The sequence below is a fragment of the Canis lupus genome, chromosome 24 (genome assembly GCF_048164855.1).
Source record: "Canis lupus baileyi chromosome 24, mCanLup2.hap1, whole genome shotgun sequence".
Taxonomy (NCBI): Eukaryota; Metazoa; Chordata; class Mammalia; order Carnivora; family Canidae; genus Canis; species Canis lupus.
The window spans coordinates 26538685-26558680 of NC_132861.1; the positions used below are offsets into that span (position 1 = coordinate 26538685).

Consider the following 19996-nt stretch of genomic DNA (forward strand, 5'->3'; position numbering starts at 1 on the left):
AGTGAGTTGCATTTGAAAAAATGGGACCTATTATGTGCAGAGTCTATGTCTCATCTTCCCTATCTTTGCCTCTAACACCCAGCAAGCTTCTATGGAAACCTAAAAGGCACTTCTAAAAAAATCCTAGGGTTCTGTAACGTGGGCTTTGAAAATTGCTGATCTAGTTGATCTATTTCTCTCACTTTACAAATGAGACATTGAAACTCAGGCCTACTAACTTGTCTAAGAAGTCATGTGCTAGAAGAATTAAATTATTTTTCTGACATCTGGTATGGTATTTATTATCTAGTAAGTTAAGGAGGTTTTTAGTACCAATGAAGATATTTGAACTTTCTGATCATGGGCTATATTTTTTCATCTCCCTGGACAGCCATCTATTCTCTGCTACTTCCTAGCTACCTGTTTTCTCTGCGAATACCTCTCCTACCTGGTCATGACTCACACCACCCTAATAAATCTCTTTAGTACCCTTAATCCAATGGCTTGATCCTCCCTTCTCCTCTCAGAGATGGTTTTACATTCCTGATCAGGTGGCCATTTATCATTTTGGATTTTGATTTATTCCCTTTTTACAGCTTCTTCGTGATCAATTTAATTATAAACCAATCTTGACAAAAAAACAGTTTCTCCAATGTGGATTTGCAGAATGGAAAATCCAAATTATTTGTGATATTTTGAATTGTGTGATGAAAAAGCACAAGGAATTAAGTAGTCTTGAGAAGGTAATTTTATTAATTCATTTTAACTTGTTCCAAGTGGCCCAGTATTTTAATGTATAAAGTCAATCCCCTAGATAGCAAACTAACACAGATTATTACAGTTAGTACAATTAGTACAATTATTGTAATGTTCACACCTGATGTTTCCTTTAAGTACTGGTCACTTGTTTTTAAGCATTTGTGACTTTGAACTACTAGTCCTAAGCTAACAATTCAAACATTTCCTCACTTCTTAGTTTTCAAAAGACCTGTCTCATCAGATACTTATTATTTGGCCATATTTCATATATGAAAATTTAAATAGAATTTAAATATGTCAGCTTTCACATGAAATTAGTCTTAATACTTTTTTTTTTTTAAAGATTCCATCACAACAAAGAAAGAAAATCAGTTCTATTAAGTCAGAACCTTTAAGCACTGAGAAGACATCTACAGAATCTGTTGGCATGGACAGCACTGGCAGGTTTATAACTTCAGGAAAGGTAGGAAAATTGAAAGAAAATGTTTCAGTGTTAAGAATTATCTAATTACAGAACATTTCAAACATTTATAAAAGTACCCATTGCTGGAGTGCCAGGATGGCTCAGTCAGTTAAGTGTCTGCCTTCTGCTTGAGTCATGATCCCAAGGTCCTGTCATCAAGCCCCACATTGGACTCCCTGCTCAGTGAGGAGCCTACTTCTCCCTTGCCCTCTACCTGCTGCTCCCCTGCTTGTGTGCATGCGCTCTCTCTCTGTTAAATTAAAAAAAAAAAAAAAAAAAAGATTATTCAAGTACCCTTTCTCACTATCAGCAGTTTATCAACCCCTCCTTAATTGTGTTTTATCAGTACTATAACCACTTTTCCAACATCTTTCCCCCAAATCTGAAACAATGAGTCAAATCTCAGACATCATTGAAATAGGTATTTCAATTTTTTTAGTACATAATTCTCTAAAAATCACGACCACAATTTCATCATTACACAAAATAATATAAATGATATAAATAACAGTTTAATCAATAGTGTTTGACATATACCTTAATATATTGTTTCAACTTTAGTAAATGTTGGGGCTCCTGGGTGGCTCAGTTGGTTAAGTGTCTGCCTTCAGCTCACGTCATGATCTCAGGGTCCTGGGATCAAGCCCTGAGTCGGGTTCTCTACTCATGGGAAGCCTGCTTCTCCCTCTCTTCCCTGCTCATGGTCTCGCTCTCTCGCTCTCTCTCCCCTCTCTCTCTCAAGTAAATCAACACAATCTTCTTTAAAACATTTAAAAATAAACTTTTGTAATACTTAAAAGGAAGATGGATATTTCTTCTGCAAAATTAAAATAAAATATGTTTTAAATAATTATATGAGATGTTTAAAATAATTATATGTTTAAAATAATTATATGAGAAAACTATTAATGCAGCTCTGATGTATTTTTTCTGTGCAGAAAAAAGCTGTGGTGATCCGTCACCTGTATAATGAAGATGGCCTTAACATTCCCGAAGATACAATAAGTACTGTAACAGATGTAAGAGAAGCATTTGATGTATGTGACTTAAAGACTACTGAAATAAAGGTTCCTGAAGTAAAGTTCCTTGAAATCAAGTCTGAACAACAAGTAAGAATTTTGGACTTCTTTAGCTGATGCCAGTGTTTACTTTGATGGACATAATTACTTAAGCATCTAAGCTTTGGAATGTCTCTAAGCTTTCAAATTATTAACCGTGACACAACACCTTTGTTACCATTATTTAAGAATAAATAAGTCTACTGTATATGATTCCACAGATATTATTTCCTACTTATGTTTAGGGTGCTGGGCCAGGTGTTATGGGTAAGGCAAAGATGAATAAGAGATAGTACTTTGCTTCAGGGAATTTATAGTCTGGCAAGAGATAGAGATGGCACTACTCTGTACCATGTGGGTTCTCTACTATCTATCTCCTTCATTTTCCTTTTTGGGCCCTTGGGTCCTTTTCTCTCACTTTCTGAATACCTTTCCTGTTATTTCATTGCCACAGACCCTATTATATAGCATGTAATCCATACTGCTCCTGCTAAACTTTTCTGTCTGTCTTCTGTATCTGGTAACTTCTGTATATCACAGTATACAAGTTGTCCTTTATAAAATCTACCACGTGGTCATTAAACTTATTTCCCATGTATAGCAAACTGAATAGTCTCAATGCACTGTCATTTTTTGGCCACTCCCTCTTAGCTTTGTGCTAAGGGCTATTACAAAAGCTAGTTAGTGACAGTTTTATCATACCACCAGGTATTCTTCCAAGAGCTTTATGCAAATTAATTTAATTCTCACAGGAACCCCATTAAGTAGGTACTGTTTTTTTTGTGTGGTTTTTTTTGTGGGTTTTTTTTGTATATATAAGGGAATTGAGACATCAGGGTTATACACCTCAGATGAGGTAATTTCACTGCCCAAGCATCTTGCCTCTACAGATCACTCAACTCTCATGCTATACTGCCTGCTGTAACTGTTGAAACAACACAGTGCAGTGAAAATGGGGATATGTTGATTTTTAAAGGAATTTCAGTTTGTGTAATATGATTTTTAACCTTTCTATTCATTTTAGGATATTAGAATTAATCCTGAGATTACTGCACTACAGACAATGCTTACTGAATGCCAAGAAAAGCTTCAGAAACTGGCTTTGGTAGAGAGTAGATTAGAATCTTTGGAAGAAAAAATGAAAGGAAAAGTGATGGTAAATGAAAAAACCTGGACTAACCTTCTAAGTCGTGTCACTCTTCTTGAAACAGAAATGCTGCTGTCTAAAAAGGTATTTTCTTTACTTAATATTTATAGGATGTCTCAGATATAATCAAGTTTTTATTCATTGTTAAGTGTACATTTTAGAAAAGTTAATTAAGAGACTATTAAGATAGTGGGAAAATGTTTAGTTGAAATGAGGTCCTATTTAGATATAACCCATTTTGTTGTTGCTGTTACAGTTAGTGTTTTTCTTTTTTATCAAATACAATAATCTGGAAAACTATAGGTTCAGCTTTTAGAGCTTTTAATCCTCGAAGCATTTAAAATAAGGTAGGATTGTTTGACTTTTATGAGAAGCTTAAAATTATATTTCTTTAGCACAAATAGCCTCCTGTTTTACAGGGAAAAGAGAAAAATGGACAGGAAAAATTAAATTATGACTTCCTTTTTCACTCATTTACTTTGATCAAATTTCATAGAAACGGTTAACTAAATTTGCCATAGCCTTGTCAAATCTAAGAAGTCTTTTTTTTTTTTTTTTTTTTTTTTACTTAGGATTTCCATTTCAGGTTCAGTTAAAAATGTTTAAACATTCTTCATATCGTCTTTATATTTTATGCTTAGCAGAATATAAAAGGAGAACATTTTTCTTTTCCTTTTATTCTAAATAAAATCTGTTATTTCAGAATAATGAATATATAGACTTCAGTGAACTCAATGAAGACTACGAATCTAGTAATGACATAGATATTCTGAATCCTGGTAAGTTCTAATGTAATGGCAATGGTATTGGTGGTACGGTAAGGAGTTTTCATGAGGATGATTTATATTGATATTTGATAATATTCCCAAGCCTTATTTTTTAGAAACTGCAGAACTCCTGGAACAAAGACAGTATTGAATTTATAGACTGCTGAAGTCAAGGATTGCTATAAAAGCCAGCTTACCTATCTTACATGACATAGTGGTTTGGGCAGTAAATTTATTAGACTACACATTTCTGATTTGATAAAATGTTTCCTCTTTGCATTTATCATTCATTCATTTATTTAGCAAATTCCAAAGCTCAACTCTGAGATCCTTGAGATCAAGATCTTTACCTTATGTGCTGTCTAGCAGACAGAAATTAGGTCTGTACTTCTATCTCCAATATCTGAATATAGAGCTCAATTTTTTTTTATATATAGTGAAAGAATATTGAATTCCTGCTATTTGCAAAACTTTGCCTTTTCCAACTTTGCTTTTGCATGTTCATGCTTATAATTTTACTAACATGATTACATACCATACCTTTAAGCCATTTAGTTAACACATATACAAGTTTAAACCACTGTGCTGTGACTTTGATGAGTACACAGGCCACCATCTGAAATGGGTTAGATTATAAATTCAGAAACTTTATAATCTGACCATGACCAATTAGAAGAATCAAGTTTACATATAAATCCTTACATTTATACCTTATATGTACATGCTACATGGAAGCAGAGTTTGATCTCACTTGGAAGAGCAATAATTCAATCTGATTTTAGGATTATGTTAAGTTAGGAATGGTTTTTGTGACTTTTATCAGAAATAGTGTTTCCATGGGGAGCTGTAAGGTGACTTGGTGACTTGGTGTCTTGGTAAAAATCAGTGAGAAGAGGCTTTTTTATTATAAGGATTGGGTTTATGCTGGGTGATTTTGGTGACAGTTTAAAGAAGTGAGGGTTCTTCCAGTTTGAGTGCTATCAGGAAGCAGGAACTGTTTGATTAATAATAAGAAAAAGCTGAAATTTTCAGTGAGAAAGAAGAAGCACTCATGTTATTTGGGAGACAATATACTTGGTCATTTGTGTGTTACTGCTTACATGGTGTCCTTGTTTATAGTCATACATGACAGAGTAGTCTTTTTTGTTTCATCAAGGTAATGAAGTGACCTTATGTGATGTTGATTTTCTATGAAATTATATTCAGTGGAGGATACAGTGAGGATACTTAGGCTCTTTCTGTTTTTGCTTTGATATTTTTGTGGCTTTTTCCTACCAAGAAAAGTATCCATCAAGTTATGGTATCACAAAATTGTCGTTCCAGTATAAACTAGAAGGAAGGGTACATGTGGGCGTATAAAGGAAATTGAAGCAGAAGAGTGGAAAGACAAAAACATGGAGTTATGTGGAGTCCTAAAGATTTTAGCAAAGCTGATAGGATCGGATTTGTTTTATTAGTCATCTTAAAGCAGAATAGTGATTCATTATAGGAATATAACACAAGGACAGTAATTTGTAGAGTCAGTGATTTTATTTCAGAATAGTGAGAGTGTTTACTAAGGCTATAATAGTGAGGATAAGGAGGAAGAGTTTTTTTTAGCTGTTAGGCCTTGATTACTGACAGAAGTGGTAAAGGAGAGGGAAAAAGTCAAGACTGACCACTTGTGTTTGACTTGTGTGACTGGATACATAGTCATTACTCTTGAGAAAGTTTGGGAAAAAAAAGTTTACTTTTGAAAATCTCAAATTATGAAATACTTAGGCAAAATATCTGGAAATCAGTTGGACATAAATTTTTCTTGATTGGGAAGTACTGGCTTACAAATTTCAGGTTTCCCTGCTATCGGAAAGAAGAGCATTACTGTGAAACCTTTCATAAGCCTAAGTGGTATAAAGCAAATAAGCAATTACCATTGATTCATAAGAAAACTGGGGGCATTCCCAGACCCAAAAAATAACTTTTCTTAGGCTTTTCTGATACCTAAGGACACATCTTGCTAACAGATGCATAATTAAATTGTGATAAAGCACAGTTGCTTACAGAAACAGTTCAAAGCTGTGGCGCCCTGGTGCTCAGATGCTGAGTATAACTGCCAGGGAAGGAGTTTGGCAGGGCTACTCTCACTACTCAGGGTGTGTGATGCCTCTTTAATGACTTGCTACAAAACAAGCACTGAACTAATGTGGGTCTTTTGTAAAAGACAAGTGGCATAATATGAACTTTCAAAAAGTGGGAGATACCTGTACAGTTAAATGGCAAAGGACCTAACTAGTTCTCTTAATGCAGTAAGGTCATAATTCTCCAAAGTTGGCAGTGAAAGATTGAGGGCCATGCGGAGCGAGTTGGCTAGGAAATCTTGATCTGAGAGATCCCCTGTCTTCACAGAGATCTGTTAGTAGTGACTCTGAAATTCCAAAACAATGGCCTTAGCACACTCTCATAGCACAGCTAAGAAGCCATTATGTTTAAATGAGGAAGATGATACCAATAGCTCAGGAAAGCAATAGGAAAAATTGTCACAGAAAGTAATACACACTTATCTGATCTGGCTATTAAATATGGCCTATGTTTAGTACATGCCTCATTCTGTAATCTCTGGAATGCCCTGTGTGGCTCTTCGAATTGCCACTCTAGCCTGCCTAATACCAGCATTTTCCCATCATGAAGTACACCCTTGAGGCTAGATAGATCCCTCCAATCTAGGCCCCAGAAGGCAGAATCTAGAGAGCCATTCCTTTACCTTCCATTCACCTTTCATTCTGTCTTCCCACTCTTTATTTCCTGTCCTAGGACTCTCCCCCCTCCCCCCACAATTTTTGAACAGCATAATTCAATACTTTCAAAGGACACTTCTATTCATAGAAAATAACTCAAGATTGGGGAATGGTAGGTATAGTTCCTTCTTAGTTTCAAGTTATTCCTTGAAATCATCTACTGCCAACAGCTCCTGCTAAAAGACCTAGGTTGAGCTAACCCTAACCTAACCTAATTGTACAACCCTAACCTTCAGGGTTGTACAATGTGATTTTGATTGAACTGGATCAAAAGTAGACACCTAATCCAGGGAATACCAAACCAAAAGGTGTTGAGCCAGATCATTTTCTCTCCCTTGGGAATTTGGTATTAGGATACTAAGTCAAATGATGTTGAGCCTGGGCTGAGCTGGCCATTTTGTTCAGACTCATGCAGAGGAATGGAGTAAATAGGTAAGAGAAGTAGACAAAAGAGACTGGCTCCATGTGAGATGAAAGTAAGTCTTTCTAGTTGTTTCAGTCCTCAGGTAGTAGTACTATTTCCCTAATTGAGGTTGTCTATGTAGGTTTACAATAAAACAGTCCTCATGTAAACCATTTTAAATGGGTGTCTAATTTTTTTTTTTTTTTTGGCATCGATTTTGAAGCTACCTGTATCTTGGCTATAAAACATAGGGCTTATGGAATCGATTTAATAGCAGCTTGTCTTATCTGTGATGTTTTATAATTGATTTAGTTGTAAATATTTACCATCATTTTGTTGAATAAATGGTATCATCATACTGGAAGTAGAAAGTTGTTCAGTTCTTTAGAAAAAAAATCTGTAAACCCTGAATTTTAAGCATTGTTTTTTCCATACACTTTAACTTAGGATAGAATATTTCTTAATTTTTAAAAAGTATAGTCAGTGTTACTTAACTAACCAAGTGGTGGTATAGTTACCACCACTTTAAGAAAATATACCTGAATCACTTAAAAATTGTGAACTTGCCTATTTATTCAATTGATTTGCTATGATAAACATAATAGTACCTTTTGTAACTTTTGCTAGCCTATTTTTAACATCTAGATCTCTATGTCTAGGTTGTTATCTTAAAAGAATAGTAAAAATATATCTGGGTCTGTACTATTAGCCACTTCATATTAAAATGTCTGTTTTTCTTCCATTTATACATAAAATATTTAGATGACTCCACTGTGAAAGGAAAAGATAACCTAAAAATTAATTTCCCCACAGACAGAAAAAGCAAAGAGAGGCAAACAAGTATTCCTCTTTCCTCTGGCTATAGTACTGTGTCATCAGATTCAACTCCCAGAACCTCAAGTACTAGTTACTGTGGTTTGAAAGAGAATTCAGAGGTAAGAAAAACTGGCAACTGCTTAGATGATTTCCTTTCTAAGGTCAGGAGAACAAGCAAGCATTAGATTTAGTTGTATATGCCATTGGCAAGAAAAATAGTGCAACTGTAAATCTTAATCTCTCGTTAAAATTCTTTATGATAAGTAAATAGTACTTTATGCAATGTTTTAGAGTGGGTTTTATATGTTCGTGGTCCATCTTTGATGATGGTTTACTTTGAGAAATCGCCTAAATTTGTTGCTTTTTAAATTAAAGGAAACAACAATCCAGAAAATGGAAAGGATGAAAAAAATGTAAGTAACAGAAAGGGGCAACAGAAATTCATTTCTCTATAGGGAATTGTATTGGATTACAGTATATATAGAAAGCGCATATGTGTTTCAAACCTTAAAGGTCTCTCAATCAGGTGTGGAATTTCCTTCAGGACTCCAGTGGATAATAAATCCACCTACAGTTATGTGTTTGTGAGATGAGTCACTGTTTTGGTTTCCAACAAGTGATGTAAAACATTGTTAATGGAATTAATTGTGGGATTAAACAGTGCAGAGATATTTTTGGTTGAAAGTTAATCAAGAGTATTATCTACTTTTGATAACTGATTTAGCGAAATATTAAATAATATTTGTAGGTGGAGAGTTTGGAAACATTTTAAGTATTGTTAAAGTATTGCCAGCCTTTCAGACCGTATTGGTAAAGTAATACTAAAAATGATACTTGTATCTTGTACAGATGTGAAACTATAAATGGTTATTAAAGAACACTTAAAAGGAAATATGAAATGAACTTGTATTAGATTATGCACCCCACTACTTTAACTGTATTGCTTTGAAAATTAATAAGCACTAAAATAACTTATGCTTTAAAAATTAAAGACTCATAATTGACTTTGGTTGCTGTTTCTCCTTTCTGACCATAGTATATCCTTAATTTATTATGTACCCATAAATAAGAAAAATACTGAGATTTTAGATTCAAAAGCATAATTTCAGCGACTTAAATCCTATGCCTTATTACGATTTTTTTTTTTTTTTGCTTAATGTTATTTACTTCTTATATTTCAGGTTTGAAGAAACTGCAGAGTTACTGAAATGTCCAAATCATTAATTATAGAATTTTCTACAGGAACTTCTCTAGGACTTTGGCTACTGTACATGTTGTATATTTTAAGAATTCTCTATAAATTTTAATATGCTGCAATATTTTTATGAAGAATTTGAATTCCATTTGGCATATGAGTTTTTTCCAGTATTGAATAAATACTTATTTTTATGCTATGATTACACTTCTTTACTCTATTTTACTTTTCTAAGGAAAACCTATGTGCCAATATATTTCTTTTACAGAGTGAAGTCATTACAGCACTGTATTTTTGTGTTGACATTTGTTGGCAGTGTGCTAAGTAATATGTTTTTTAAAGTACAGGCTTGTGGACTATGGTTTACATCCTGTTGGAAACATTCCAATTGGGACTTGTGTATTGTACCCATGAGGCTCTCATGCATACCATCTTGCCGTCTGTACTGACTAATATGTTGTAATGAAAAGTTAAAAATGCTCATTGAAAATTAAATAAAAATGCGATTTTATGTTTAACCAAAAAGCAGTAATACATTTTCAGTTAACAGTGAAAGAGTGAAGGTATGATTCTCTTTTTGTATTTGGAAACTGGTCAGAAAGTTCATCATGAAAAATGTGTTGAGTATTTTAGTGCTCTATTCCATAACACATTTTAAGACCAGCAGCACAGACACAGATGGTGGCCATCCAGTATTACAAGATATACAGTATGGTTTTTTGTTTTCTTTTAAGTGATGGGAAGTTCTATTTTTTCTAGAGGAAAAGTCTTAGATGAAGAGAAAAATGAAATTCACTTTAAATTACCAGATGCATTACTAGACAAATGATCTTTTTTTAACTTTATACATAAAAAACGTAATAATAGCCCTGGTTAATCTTTAAGAAAATTGATTCCATTATTTGGAAGGAAAAAGGAATATTTTTTCTTTATTATTATTTAGATCATCTGATTGTATTTTATTTATTCTTTGTTTATATTCTATAAGTGTATTTTGATATTTGTCACATGAAACAGTTAAAATTCTGTGTAGAAATAACTAAAGAAAACATTTTTTAGTATTCTGTTTGGTTATTAGACTTTAAAGCTTAGGAATTTTTAAAGTCAAAACTACAAGTTTAAATTTAGTACAATTTCAGTAAATATTTATAGAATTAATGAACCAAATCAGATTTTTTTAATTATAAAAAATTATAAAAATCAAGATATTACAGCTATTAACGGAAAAACTAGTAACTTTTAAAAATATCAGTACCAGCATGGAATTATAGCACCACCTTGTGGTTCATATGCCAGTGTTTTACCTTTTATTAAAACAAGTGATTCCCAACAAAAATGATATTTTCTCTTTTGAAAAACTCAATTAAAAAAAAAAAAACACGTTTCCTGTGCAACACAGAAAAAATAAGTCTCCTTTTCTCTGTCTCTTTCTTCTGTCCCTCTTTTCTATATATAGCATACATACACAGTTGACCCTTGTACAGCACAGGTATGAATGGTGCAGAACTGCCCAGGTCTACTTTTAACATGGATTTTTTATAGTACAGTACTATAAATGTATTTTTTTCTCCCTTATGATTTTCTTATAACATTTCCTTTTCTCTAGTTTACTTTATTGTAAGAATACAGTATGTAGTATATATAACATTAAAAAGATGCTGTTATATCATCTTTTATGTTTTTAGAAAGGATTCTGGTCAACAGTAGGCTACTAGTTAAGTTTTTGGGGAGTTCAAAGTTATTTGCAGGATTTGACTGCATGGAGGGTAGACTTCCTGACACCTGTGTTCAGCGGTCAATTGTACTCACAATTAGATGATTTGACATTTCTTTAGTCCTAATTTACATATAGTATGCAAAATATAAGTAGCTATTGAAAATATGGTAAAAGATGTCTTATCAACTGGAAATTTGGAATCCACTTTTTATAGTATTTTTATCTAACAACTTTAAACAAGAACTAATAAAATCAACTCATACACTATGTTTACTTACAAAGAATCTCTACACTACCCTGACAACATAATCTTTGCAGAAAACAAAACTAACTTGACTTTGAAGTTACTGAATAATAGCCAAATTATTTATTAACTCTTTTAGAAATAGTAGAAAAATTTTAAAGTTTTCTCAGATAATTTGGTAAGTAGCTTGTAACCTTAAACCGCTTTTTTAACATGAGAGTCTTGAGAAAGTAAGAGAGGAGAATCTTAGAGAGATTCCTTGGAGCTACATTATTAAACCTTTAATGGGAATTTTCACCAACTCCATTCCATTAATTCTCCCATAACCTGGATAAAAGGTATTTATTATACCGCCAACAAAGTCATCTGCAGCTTGTGCTGCCCTACCTGTACTATACTCTGTGAGTAGGCCTGGATAAAGCTTGTATTAGAATGCTAAACAAATGTGTAAAGTAAAATACTACTTAGAACAGACTCAAGAAAAGTAACATCAACAATGTGAAAATCCCAGGCAAAGATATAAGGAGTTGGAGAAAAATAGTTCTATGTTTTGTCCTAGAATTTTTAATATAATGTACATGGAATAAATATATTCACTAAAAAATAAAACTTAAAGACTTTGGAACTGCATTTTATACCATTCATTACTCACAGCTTTATATAATTGACAGGCTCTTGGGGAAACATTAAAAATTAAAGGACCTTGTCAGTTTTACAAACTACAACACTTTTGGAGCTCAAGTAACATTATAGATTTAATTTTTACTTTTTAACAATCCCCAGGTCCATCTGTCCTCTTTCTTTTAAGCTGAAAGTTGTAGAGAAGGTAAAGAGGTAGAGGAGTGTGAAACTTTAAAGTTCAGCTACAAAATTAAAACTTTAATTGTGTCACTTGAGTTTTAATGTTTTAGTGAACATGGTAGGTTCCTTACACTACTCAGAATGAAAGAAGCTAGAAAAGCAGCACTGACAGCAGTAGCAACATGCAATTTATTTGGGAGTGGTAGTGGTGAAAGTTTCTATTTTATAATGATTTTTATTTATTTTATTTTTTTATTATAGCTAATAGTTGTAGGAATGGGGACCATTATTTTTCTCTCTGAAGCCAACTAAAAATTACTCAGAAAATTGTAATTTGATTTTTTTAAAAAAGGGTTTCAAATGCAAAATGTTCAACTCAACATTTTAAAACTAAAAACAGAAGGCTTAAGCATCCCAAATGTATAAATTATTTGAATTTTATATTATGGATGGGTGGTAAGAAGAGGAAAAGCAGAGAATCACAATACTAATTACCCAAGAAAGTTGAACAGTGGGATGTAGAGAGATGGAAATAGGAGTATTGTATAATAAATCCTAATTTGTAGATCCAATCATTCACTTTCCTGAAGTTGATAAGTTGATATGTACTACTTGGACAGCTTCTCTAAATTTAGCTTCTCTAAATCCCAATTAGAATGGTTTTGGTTTTTAGTTTCTTTTACAAAGTGACAGTTTCTATCAAGAACACAACACAATCTCCATTAGCCAGAGATGATTACTCCTAACCTCTAACTCCTACAGTGTATACCATTTTACCCCTTTGTCTCCTTTCCCATCGCCACTGTGTTCCCTCTCCTGTGCTCTGCTTGCACTCTTCACTGGCCTTCCTGCTTACAGCCAAGCCTCCTTTCATATAGGCAAGTATGTATTTTGAAATGTTCCTTAGATTATGCTATCCCATTGCTTAGAATGTTCTCTAAATTTCTTATTCTACTGAGCAAAGCCCAAACCCTGGACAGTGAAAATCTTTTTCTTCAGTCTCTTCTACATTTTCACTGTCCTCTCCTACAATGCTATCACCTATAGACCTAGTAGCTCTTCAGTTGTGCTTTGCACGCTATTTCATTTGCTGAGGATGATTTTCCTCCCACTCAGCTTATCTTCCAGGCACTGTACCTTCCTTAAAAAGGCTTTTCTCAACTACAGAAGCCAAATTGTATGCTTTTATCTCTTTGCTGCTTTAGGGCCATATTTATACTTTTGATTTTTACACCAGTTTTATAGTTATTGTTTGTTTATATGACTTTAATCTCCATTGGTTCTGTCTTGGTTTTCAATCTTTCTTCAATGTTTATTTCCCCCTAGTGCCTAGGGTTTAATTGTTTATTCATTACAAACTAAGTGGTACCTAGTAATTTCAGTCAACTTAAATGTTGACCAAGTGAATATGAAATTATAATGAAATTATAATCAAGGTTTCCAGATAAGTTTTATCAAGTTGGAAGTTGCAGTCTGGTCAGTCATGCTCTATCCTTTCAATGGAAAGAATGTATTGAAGAAAGATCTAATCACCATGTGTTCTAGAAAAGGATCATCACACTTTGTTGGCATATTAATGAATAATTTAGAATCAAAGTTGATACACCTCTTTACTGGATGTCAGTGTATCTAGGCGCTGACCATAGGTAGAGAACAAGATAAACATGGTTCCTGTTCTCACTGAGCTAGATGCTGAGCAGGAAAAGACAGTTAAATAAGTAATAACTTCTAATAAGTAATTAAAAGAAAGTGTAATGCATCTGACTAACCTGGGGTGGAGAGAAGTCTTGTAAGAAGTGCTGTTAATCTGTGCTGTTAATGTAAGTCCTAACGGATGAACAACGGATAGCCAAGGAAGGTTTAAGCAAAAGGGCTAGCATAAACCAGGTTTTAAGAGGAAGGCCATTTAAAGGATGTTCACTAGGAGTAGCATAGAGAGTGGCTATCCTGTAGGGCAAGGTGTTAGAGGTTCCTTCATTCAGGCCTCAGGGGCAGTTTATATTTAGTAGAAAAGGTGAGCAGGAGAATATCTAACCAGATTTTGAGTTTTTGAAGCATGTATTTTAGTGCTATATTCTGGAGAATGAAAAAGAAGTGGCAAGGCTAGAAGCAGAGAAACCATTTAGGAGGCCATCACCTTAATCTACCAAAGAGCTGGGGTGACTCGTTTATGATGACTGGAGATGGAGGGAAGTAATGGGATTAAGAAAATGCAATTCTTCTCATTTAAGACTTCTTAAATTTGATTTAAATTGATGGTGTTTGGGACACCTGGGTGGCTCAGTGGTTGAGCGTCTGCCTTTGACTCAGGACATGATCCTGGAGTCCTGGTATCGAGTCCCACATCAGGCTCCCTGCATGGAGCCTGCTTCTCCCTCTGCCTGTGTCTCTGCCTCTCTCTGTGCCTCTGATGAATAAACAAACAAAAAAAATTTTTTTTTAAAAAAGAACTACCTTCACTTTAGTATCTGCATGGAGGGGGGTGATATTACATTAATAATTAGTCTACTATTTTGCCTAATTGATCCTGAACTAGAATCTTGTTAAATATACAAAATCTTGAGCCACTAGTTCCATCTATTGAATCAGATTTGCACTGCACCAAGAACCCAAAGTAACTTGTAGGAACCCGAAATTTGAGGAGCACTAGTTTCCATTGACATACCTTTGCTTTCTCATCATAATCAACATTTGAATCTAAGCTTCCAAATTCAGATTCTTTTAAACTGCTTTCATCTAGGGAACCCTGGGTGGCGCAGTGGTTTAGTGCCTGCCTTTGGCCCAGGGCGCGATCCTGGAGACCCAGGATCGAATCCCATGTCGGGCTCCCGGGGAATGGAGCCTGCGTCTCCCTCTGCCTATGTCTCTGCCTCTCTCTCTCTCTCTCTGTGTGACTATCATAAATAAAAAAATATAAATAAATAAAAAATTAAAAAAATAAAAAATAAAAAAAAATAAACTGCTTTCATCTAAATACAACTTTTTATAACCCATGCTCAATGTCTTGGATCATTTCCCCATTTGAATGGATAGTTTATGGTTTTGAATGCATTCAGTTTTTCTTTACTCTTGAATTACATGTAAGGGTTAAAACAGTCTTCTTCCAAAATTAGGTGTAAACTTTGTACAAATTAATGTTTGGTGTCTCATCAGAAATGATTCTTCACTAAAGATGCATAGGTCATACCAATATCTATCTTTGAAATATCTGTGTGTATGCTGAGAAATTTCCCAGCTTTTTACCTTATATTGCCCAAAGTGTAACAAGCAGGGAGAGGCAGAGGAACAAGCAGACTTCTCGTTGAGCACAGAGCCTCACTTGGGGCTCTATCCCAGGACCCTGAGATCATAACCTGAGCTGAAGTCAGATGCTTAACTGACTGAGCCACTCAGGTGCCCTAACCCAGTCTTTGTTTCCTATTCTCTCTACCATGTCTAGAGAACTTTACTTATCCCATGGTTTCAGATTAAACATAACTTATTCCAGGTAACATTCCCTAAGTCCCTAGCATGGTTTATTTAGGCATCCCATTACATACTATTAAAGCATTCTGATTTTCCTTCACTTCAATTTGTACATTTATGTAAGCCACAATTCACAATTGTTGCATAAGATCTGTCCTCCCTGCTACACTGTAAACTGTGTGAGAAACATCCTGAGCTTTGTTTACTGATGTACCCTCCACACTTATCACATGCCTGGTACATGGGACAATCTCCGTTCATTTTGTAATTTGATAAATGAACACTTAGACTCCCTCTAACCCCCATATTACCATACAATTCAAATTTCACAGACAACTTTTACTGATTTCTAAATTCAACATCCTAATTTCAATTTAACATCAGCTGTTTATTTAGATATGATATTCCTGTATCTGGTAATGTATTTAAATGTGAGATATAGTATGTGGCATTAATTTCCAAGTTGGTAACTTTAGAAATCATTCTCCACATTTTAAGCATTGCTATTTTTTAGCCCTAGTGGAAGTTTCTCCCATTAAAAAAGGTGAGGAGGAACGCCTCGATGGCTCAGTGGTTGAGTGTCTGCCTTTGGCTCAGGGAGTGATCCGAGGGTCCTGGAATTGAGTCCCACATCAGGGGCCCCACAGGGAGCCTGTTTCTCCCTCTGCCTGTGTCTCTGCCTCTCTCTTTGTGTCTCTCATGAATAAAGAAAAAAGAAAAAAAGTGAGGAAGTTTTGCACAAAAGTACATTGATCTCATTTAAACCTCAAAAGCCAGTGAATTTGGGGAAAATATTTCAGCTTGTAGCAATATGGCAGACAAGATATTAAAAAATGAAAACTCGTGCAACAAGTTATCAAGTAGTCAACAAATACAATTAATATCACAAGAAATGAGAAGAAATTCCTAAGGGACAAGAGAAAACAAATTTAGTCTTGAATTTGAAACAGCAGTCGCCCTGAGGTAATTTGGTGATAGCAAAAACAAAGCCTTCAGGGTTTTTTTTCCCCCCTCATGTTTCTTCAGTTTTATTAGAGAATAATTTAAATGCAATCACATTCACCAATTTAAGCTTTGAAAAATATGTACATTCTTGTCACCATCACCCTAATCAAGATATAGAACTCTTTGTAGTTAATCTTCTTCCTCCATCCTTGGTCCCTAGCAACACTAATTTGCATTTTGTCATTTTAATTTTATCATTTCTAGAATTTTATGTAAATGTAACCCTATAGTATTTGGCTTTTGAAATTCACCCATGTTGTATATAGTAGTTCATTCCTTTAATATAGCTGAGTAGTTCTTTTATTATGTGGAAATACCACAATTTCTGAATTGTGCCTTAGTTGATGGTTATTTCCAGTTTGGGGAATTATGAATAAAGCTGTTTGAATAACCAAATACAAAGCTTTGAGTACATATTCATTTCTTCTGGATAAGAAGATAATGATATCTAAGAATGATAGTTGAGTCACATGATAAGATTATTTAACTCTCTGAGATACTGCTAAAGTGTTTTCTAAATTGGCTATACCATTTTAATTTCCCCACCAGCCATTTATGAGTTCCATTTCTCTGCATCCTCACCAACACTTGGTTTTTATCAACCTTTTAGTGGATGCGGGCAATAAAAAAGATGGAATGTCAGGCTGAAATTATGTGCCGTCTTGATATGTGGTAAAATGGGGAAGGCCTCCCACAGCCTAACCATAAGTTCCCCTCCCCGACTCTGCTGCCATGGATAAGATTCCCATAAGAACCAACCTCCTGGGATCCCTGGGTGGCGCAGCGGTTTGGTGCCTGCCTTTGGCCCAGGGCGTGATCCTGGAGACCCGGGATCGAATCCCACATCAGGTTCCCGGTGCATGGAGCCTGCTTCTTCCTCTGCCTATGTCTCTGCCTCTCTCTCTCTGTGACTATCATAAATTAAAAAAAAAAAAAAAAAAAAAGAACCAACCTCCTTACCAGGGGGACCAGGCACAGTTCCTGCTTGTCCCTGAGTAGCCAGACAGAGTTATTCAGAGAAGCCAATCACAGGGATGTAGCAACCAGGGAGCACCTCATAATGCTATGAAGCTTACCTCCCACAACCCCTAATTGTTTACTGTTTCCAAGTGTTACTTCAATCTGGCCCTGCCTGGCAGGCAATGTCCTTCTCCCACAGGTTGTGAGTACATGTAACTTAAAACTGTTGATTTCAGCTGTCCTGTATCAGGTGTCATTTGTTGGGCCATCTCCGTAATTTTAGGGTAGTTATCTTTCCCTCAACAAGGCAGTGAATAGGACCTGATTAAAGCTGTGCATAAGGGTGTCTTGGGTTAATTTTAGTTTATATTTCTCTAAGATGTTGAGCATCATATACTTATTTGCTATTTGTATATCCTCTTTGGTGAAGTTTGGCTCAAAGCTGTTACCTTCCTAGTCAGCTGTAAGAGTGCTTTGTCAGATACATGTGTTTACAAAGATTTCTCCCAATCTGACTTCTCATTCATTTCCTTAACAGTGTATTTTATTTTTTAAGATTTATTTATTCATGAGAGACACACAGAGAGAGGCAGAGACATAGCAGAGGGAGAAGCAGGCTCCCTGCAGGGATCCTGACATGGGACTCCATCCCAGAACCCTGGGATCACAACCTGAGCCAAGGCAGACGCTCAACCACTGGCATCCCAGTGTTTTTGTGTTCTTTCTTTTCTTTTTTTTTTTTTTTTTTTAATTTTATTTGAGAGACTGAGTAAGAGAGGGCACACAGGAGCAGGGGCAGAGGGAGAAGCAGCCTCCCCCACTGAGCAGGGAGCCCAACATAGGGGCTCGATCCCAGGACCCTGAGATTATGACCTAAGCTGAATGCAGACGCTTAACTGACTGAGCCACCCAGGCACCCCTTAAGTGTATTTTAAAGGGCAGAAGTTTTAAATTTTAAAAACATCCACTTGATCTATTTATTAGTTATTGAGAGAAGGGTGGTTGAAATCTCCAACCATAATTGTAGTTGGAGGCTACAAAAAATTTTTTAGTACTCTCATGTATTTGTAATCTGTTGTTAGATGTATAAACATTTTGACTATTTCCTTATGACTAATTGACTATCATTATGAAATGGCCCTGTTTGTCTAGTAATAGCCTGTCTTCTGAAATTGACTTTGACATTGATATGACCACTCCAGCTTTCTTTAGAAAGTATTATTACAGTAATTATTTCCCATCTTTTAGAATATCTGTGGGTGTATTTAAAGTAGGCTTCCTGAAGGTCATATAATTTGGTCTTGTTCTTTCATCCAATCTAAAAATCTCTGGAGTGTTTGGGTCATTTACATTTAATTTGATTGTGGAAATAGTTGGCTTTAAAATCTACCACCTTCTTATTGGTTTCTGTTTCCCATTTTTCTTGCTTCCTTTCTTGTTGTTCTGGTTTCTTTTCCTGTATTATTTTGCACTAATTTAATTTTTGTTATGTTTCTATTTTATATCTTTCAGTGACTTATTTAAAGTATGCTTTTTTTGTTTTGGTGGTTGCCCCAAGGTTTGCAGTATAAATCTTTGACTTTTTATGGGGTACCTTCAAATAATATTACAAAACTTCAAGTAGTACAAGAACATTTTAACATACTTCTATTCCCTCTCAAGCTTTTTGTTATATATTTTACTTCTATATGTGGTAGAAAGTACACAAAACATTCTCATTAATTTTGCTTTAATTAATCCTTTTTAAAGAGGTTTCAATAATTTTTAAAGAATCATGTATGCCCACATATTTGCCATTTCTGGTGCTATTTATTCCTTTATATAGAGCCACATTTTCTCCTGGTATCATTTTCCTTCTGCCTGAAGGGGCTTCTTTAACTTTTCTCACTAGTTTGCTGATGAATTCTGAAAAAGTCTTTCATTTTCAAAAGATGTTTTTTTAAAGTTTTTTGCTGGGTACCCAATTTTTAGGTAAACAGGTTTGTTATTCTTCCTTTCAACAATTTAAAGATGCCTCTCTACTATTGTTTGGTTTGCATTATTTCTGATGAGAAGTCTGTCTGTCTTTGTTCCTTTACAGAATCTTTTAACTCTGCTTTCTTAATATTTCTCTTTATCACTGATTTTTAGTAATGAGAAGGGCTATGTAGAAAAACCAAATTAGACAAATTTTTATAAGTAGAATTTGATGGATTTGGGGATATTACATCTATATACAAAAATCACTTTTATTTCTATAAAGGAGCTATGAATGGAAATTTTCATATATATGTATATATTTATATAAACGTACTATATATAAAAGGAATAGATAATTAATGAACATAGGTATAGATTAATAAAAAGATGCATCTGGGCTTCATGAAGAAGATTATAGAACTTATGTAAAATTTAAAAAAAAACTAATTTTTTTTAAAGATTTTATTTATTCATGAGAGACACA

The 19996-nt window shown here is 34.5% G+C and overlaps 1 protein-coding gene across 13 annotated transcripts in view; it reads left to right on the plus strand.

Annotated features, from left to right (window-relative positions):
* CEP44 (centrosomal protein 44) overlaps positions 1–19996 on the plus strand; it is a 38307-nt gene that overhangs the window by 12034 nt on the left and 6277 nt on the right. For 6 of the 13 annotated variants that reach the window (XM_072796016.1, XM_072796014.1, XM_072796012.1 and 3 more), the window contains 6 exons: positions 576–722; positions 1082–1201; positions 2140–2310; positions 3284–3490; positions 4110–4185; positions 8164–8285. In XM_072796016.1, the coding sequence (XP_072652117.1) occupies positions 576–722; positions 1082–1201; positions 2140–2310; positions 3284–3490; positions 4110–4185; positions 8164–8285 (843 nt within the window). Of the gene's footprint in view, positions 1–575; positions 723–1081; positions 1202–2139; positions 2311–3283; positions 3491–4109; positions 4186–8163; positions 8286–8541; positions 8580–9347; positions 11953–19996 lie in introns of those variants that run through there. The other 7 variants (XM_072796018.1, XM_072796019.1, XM_072796017.1 and 4 more) reach the window with 3 other exon arrangements.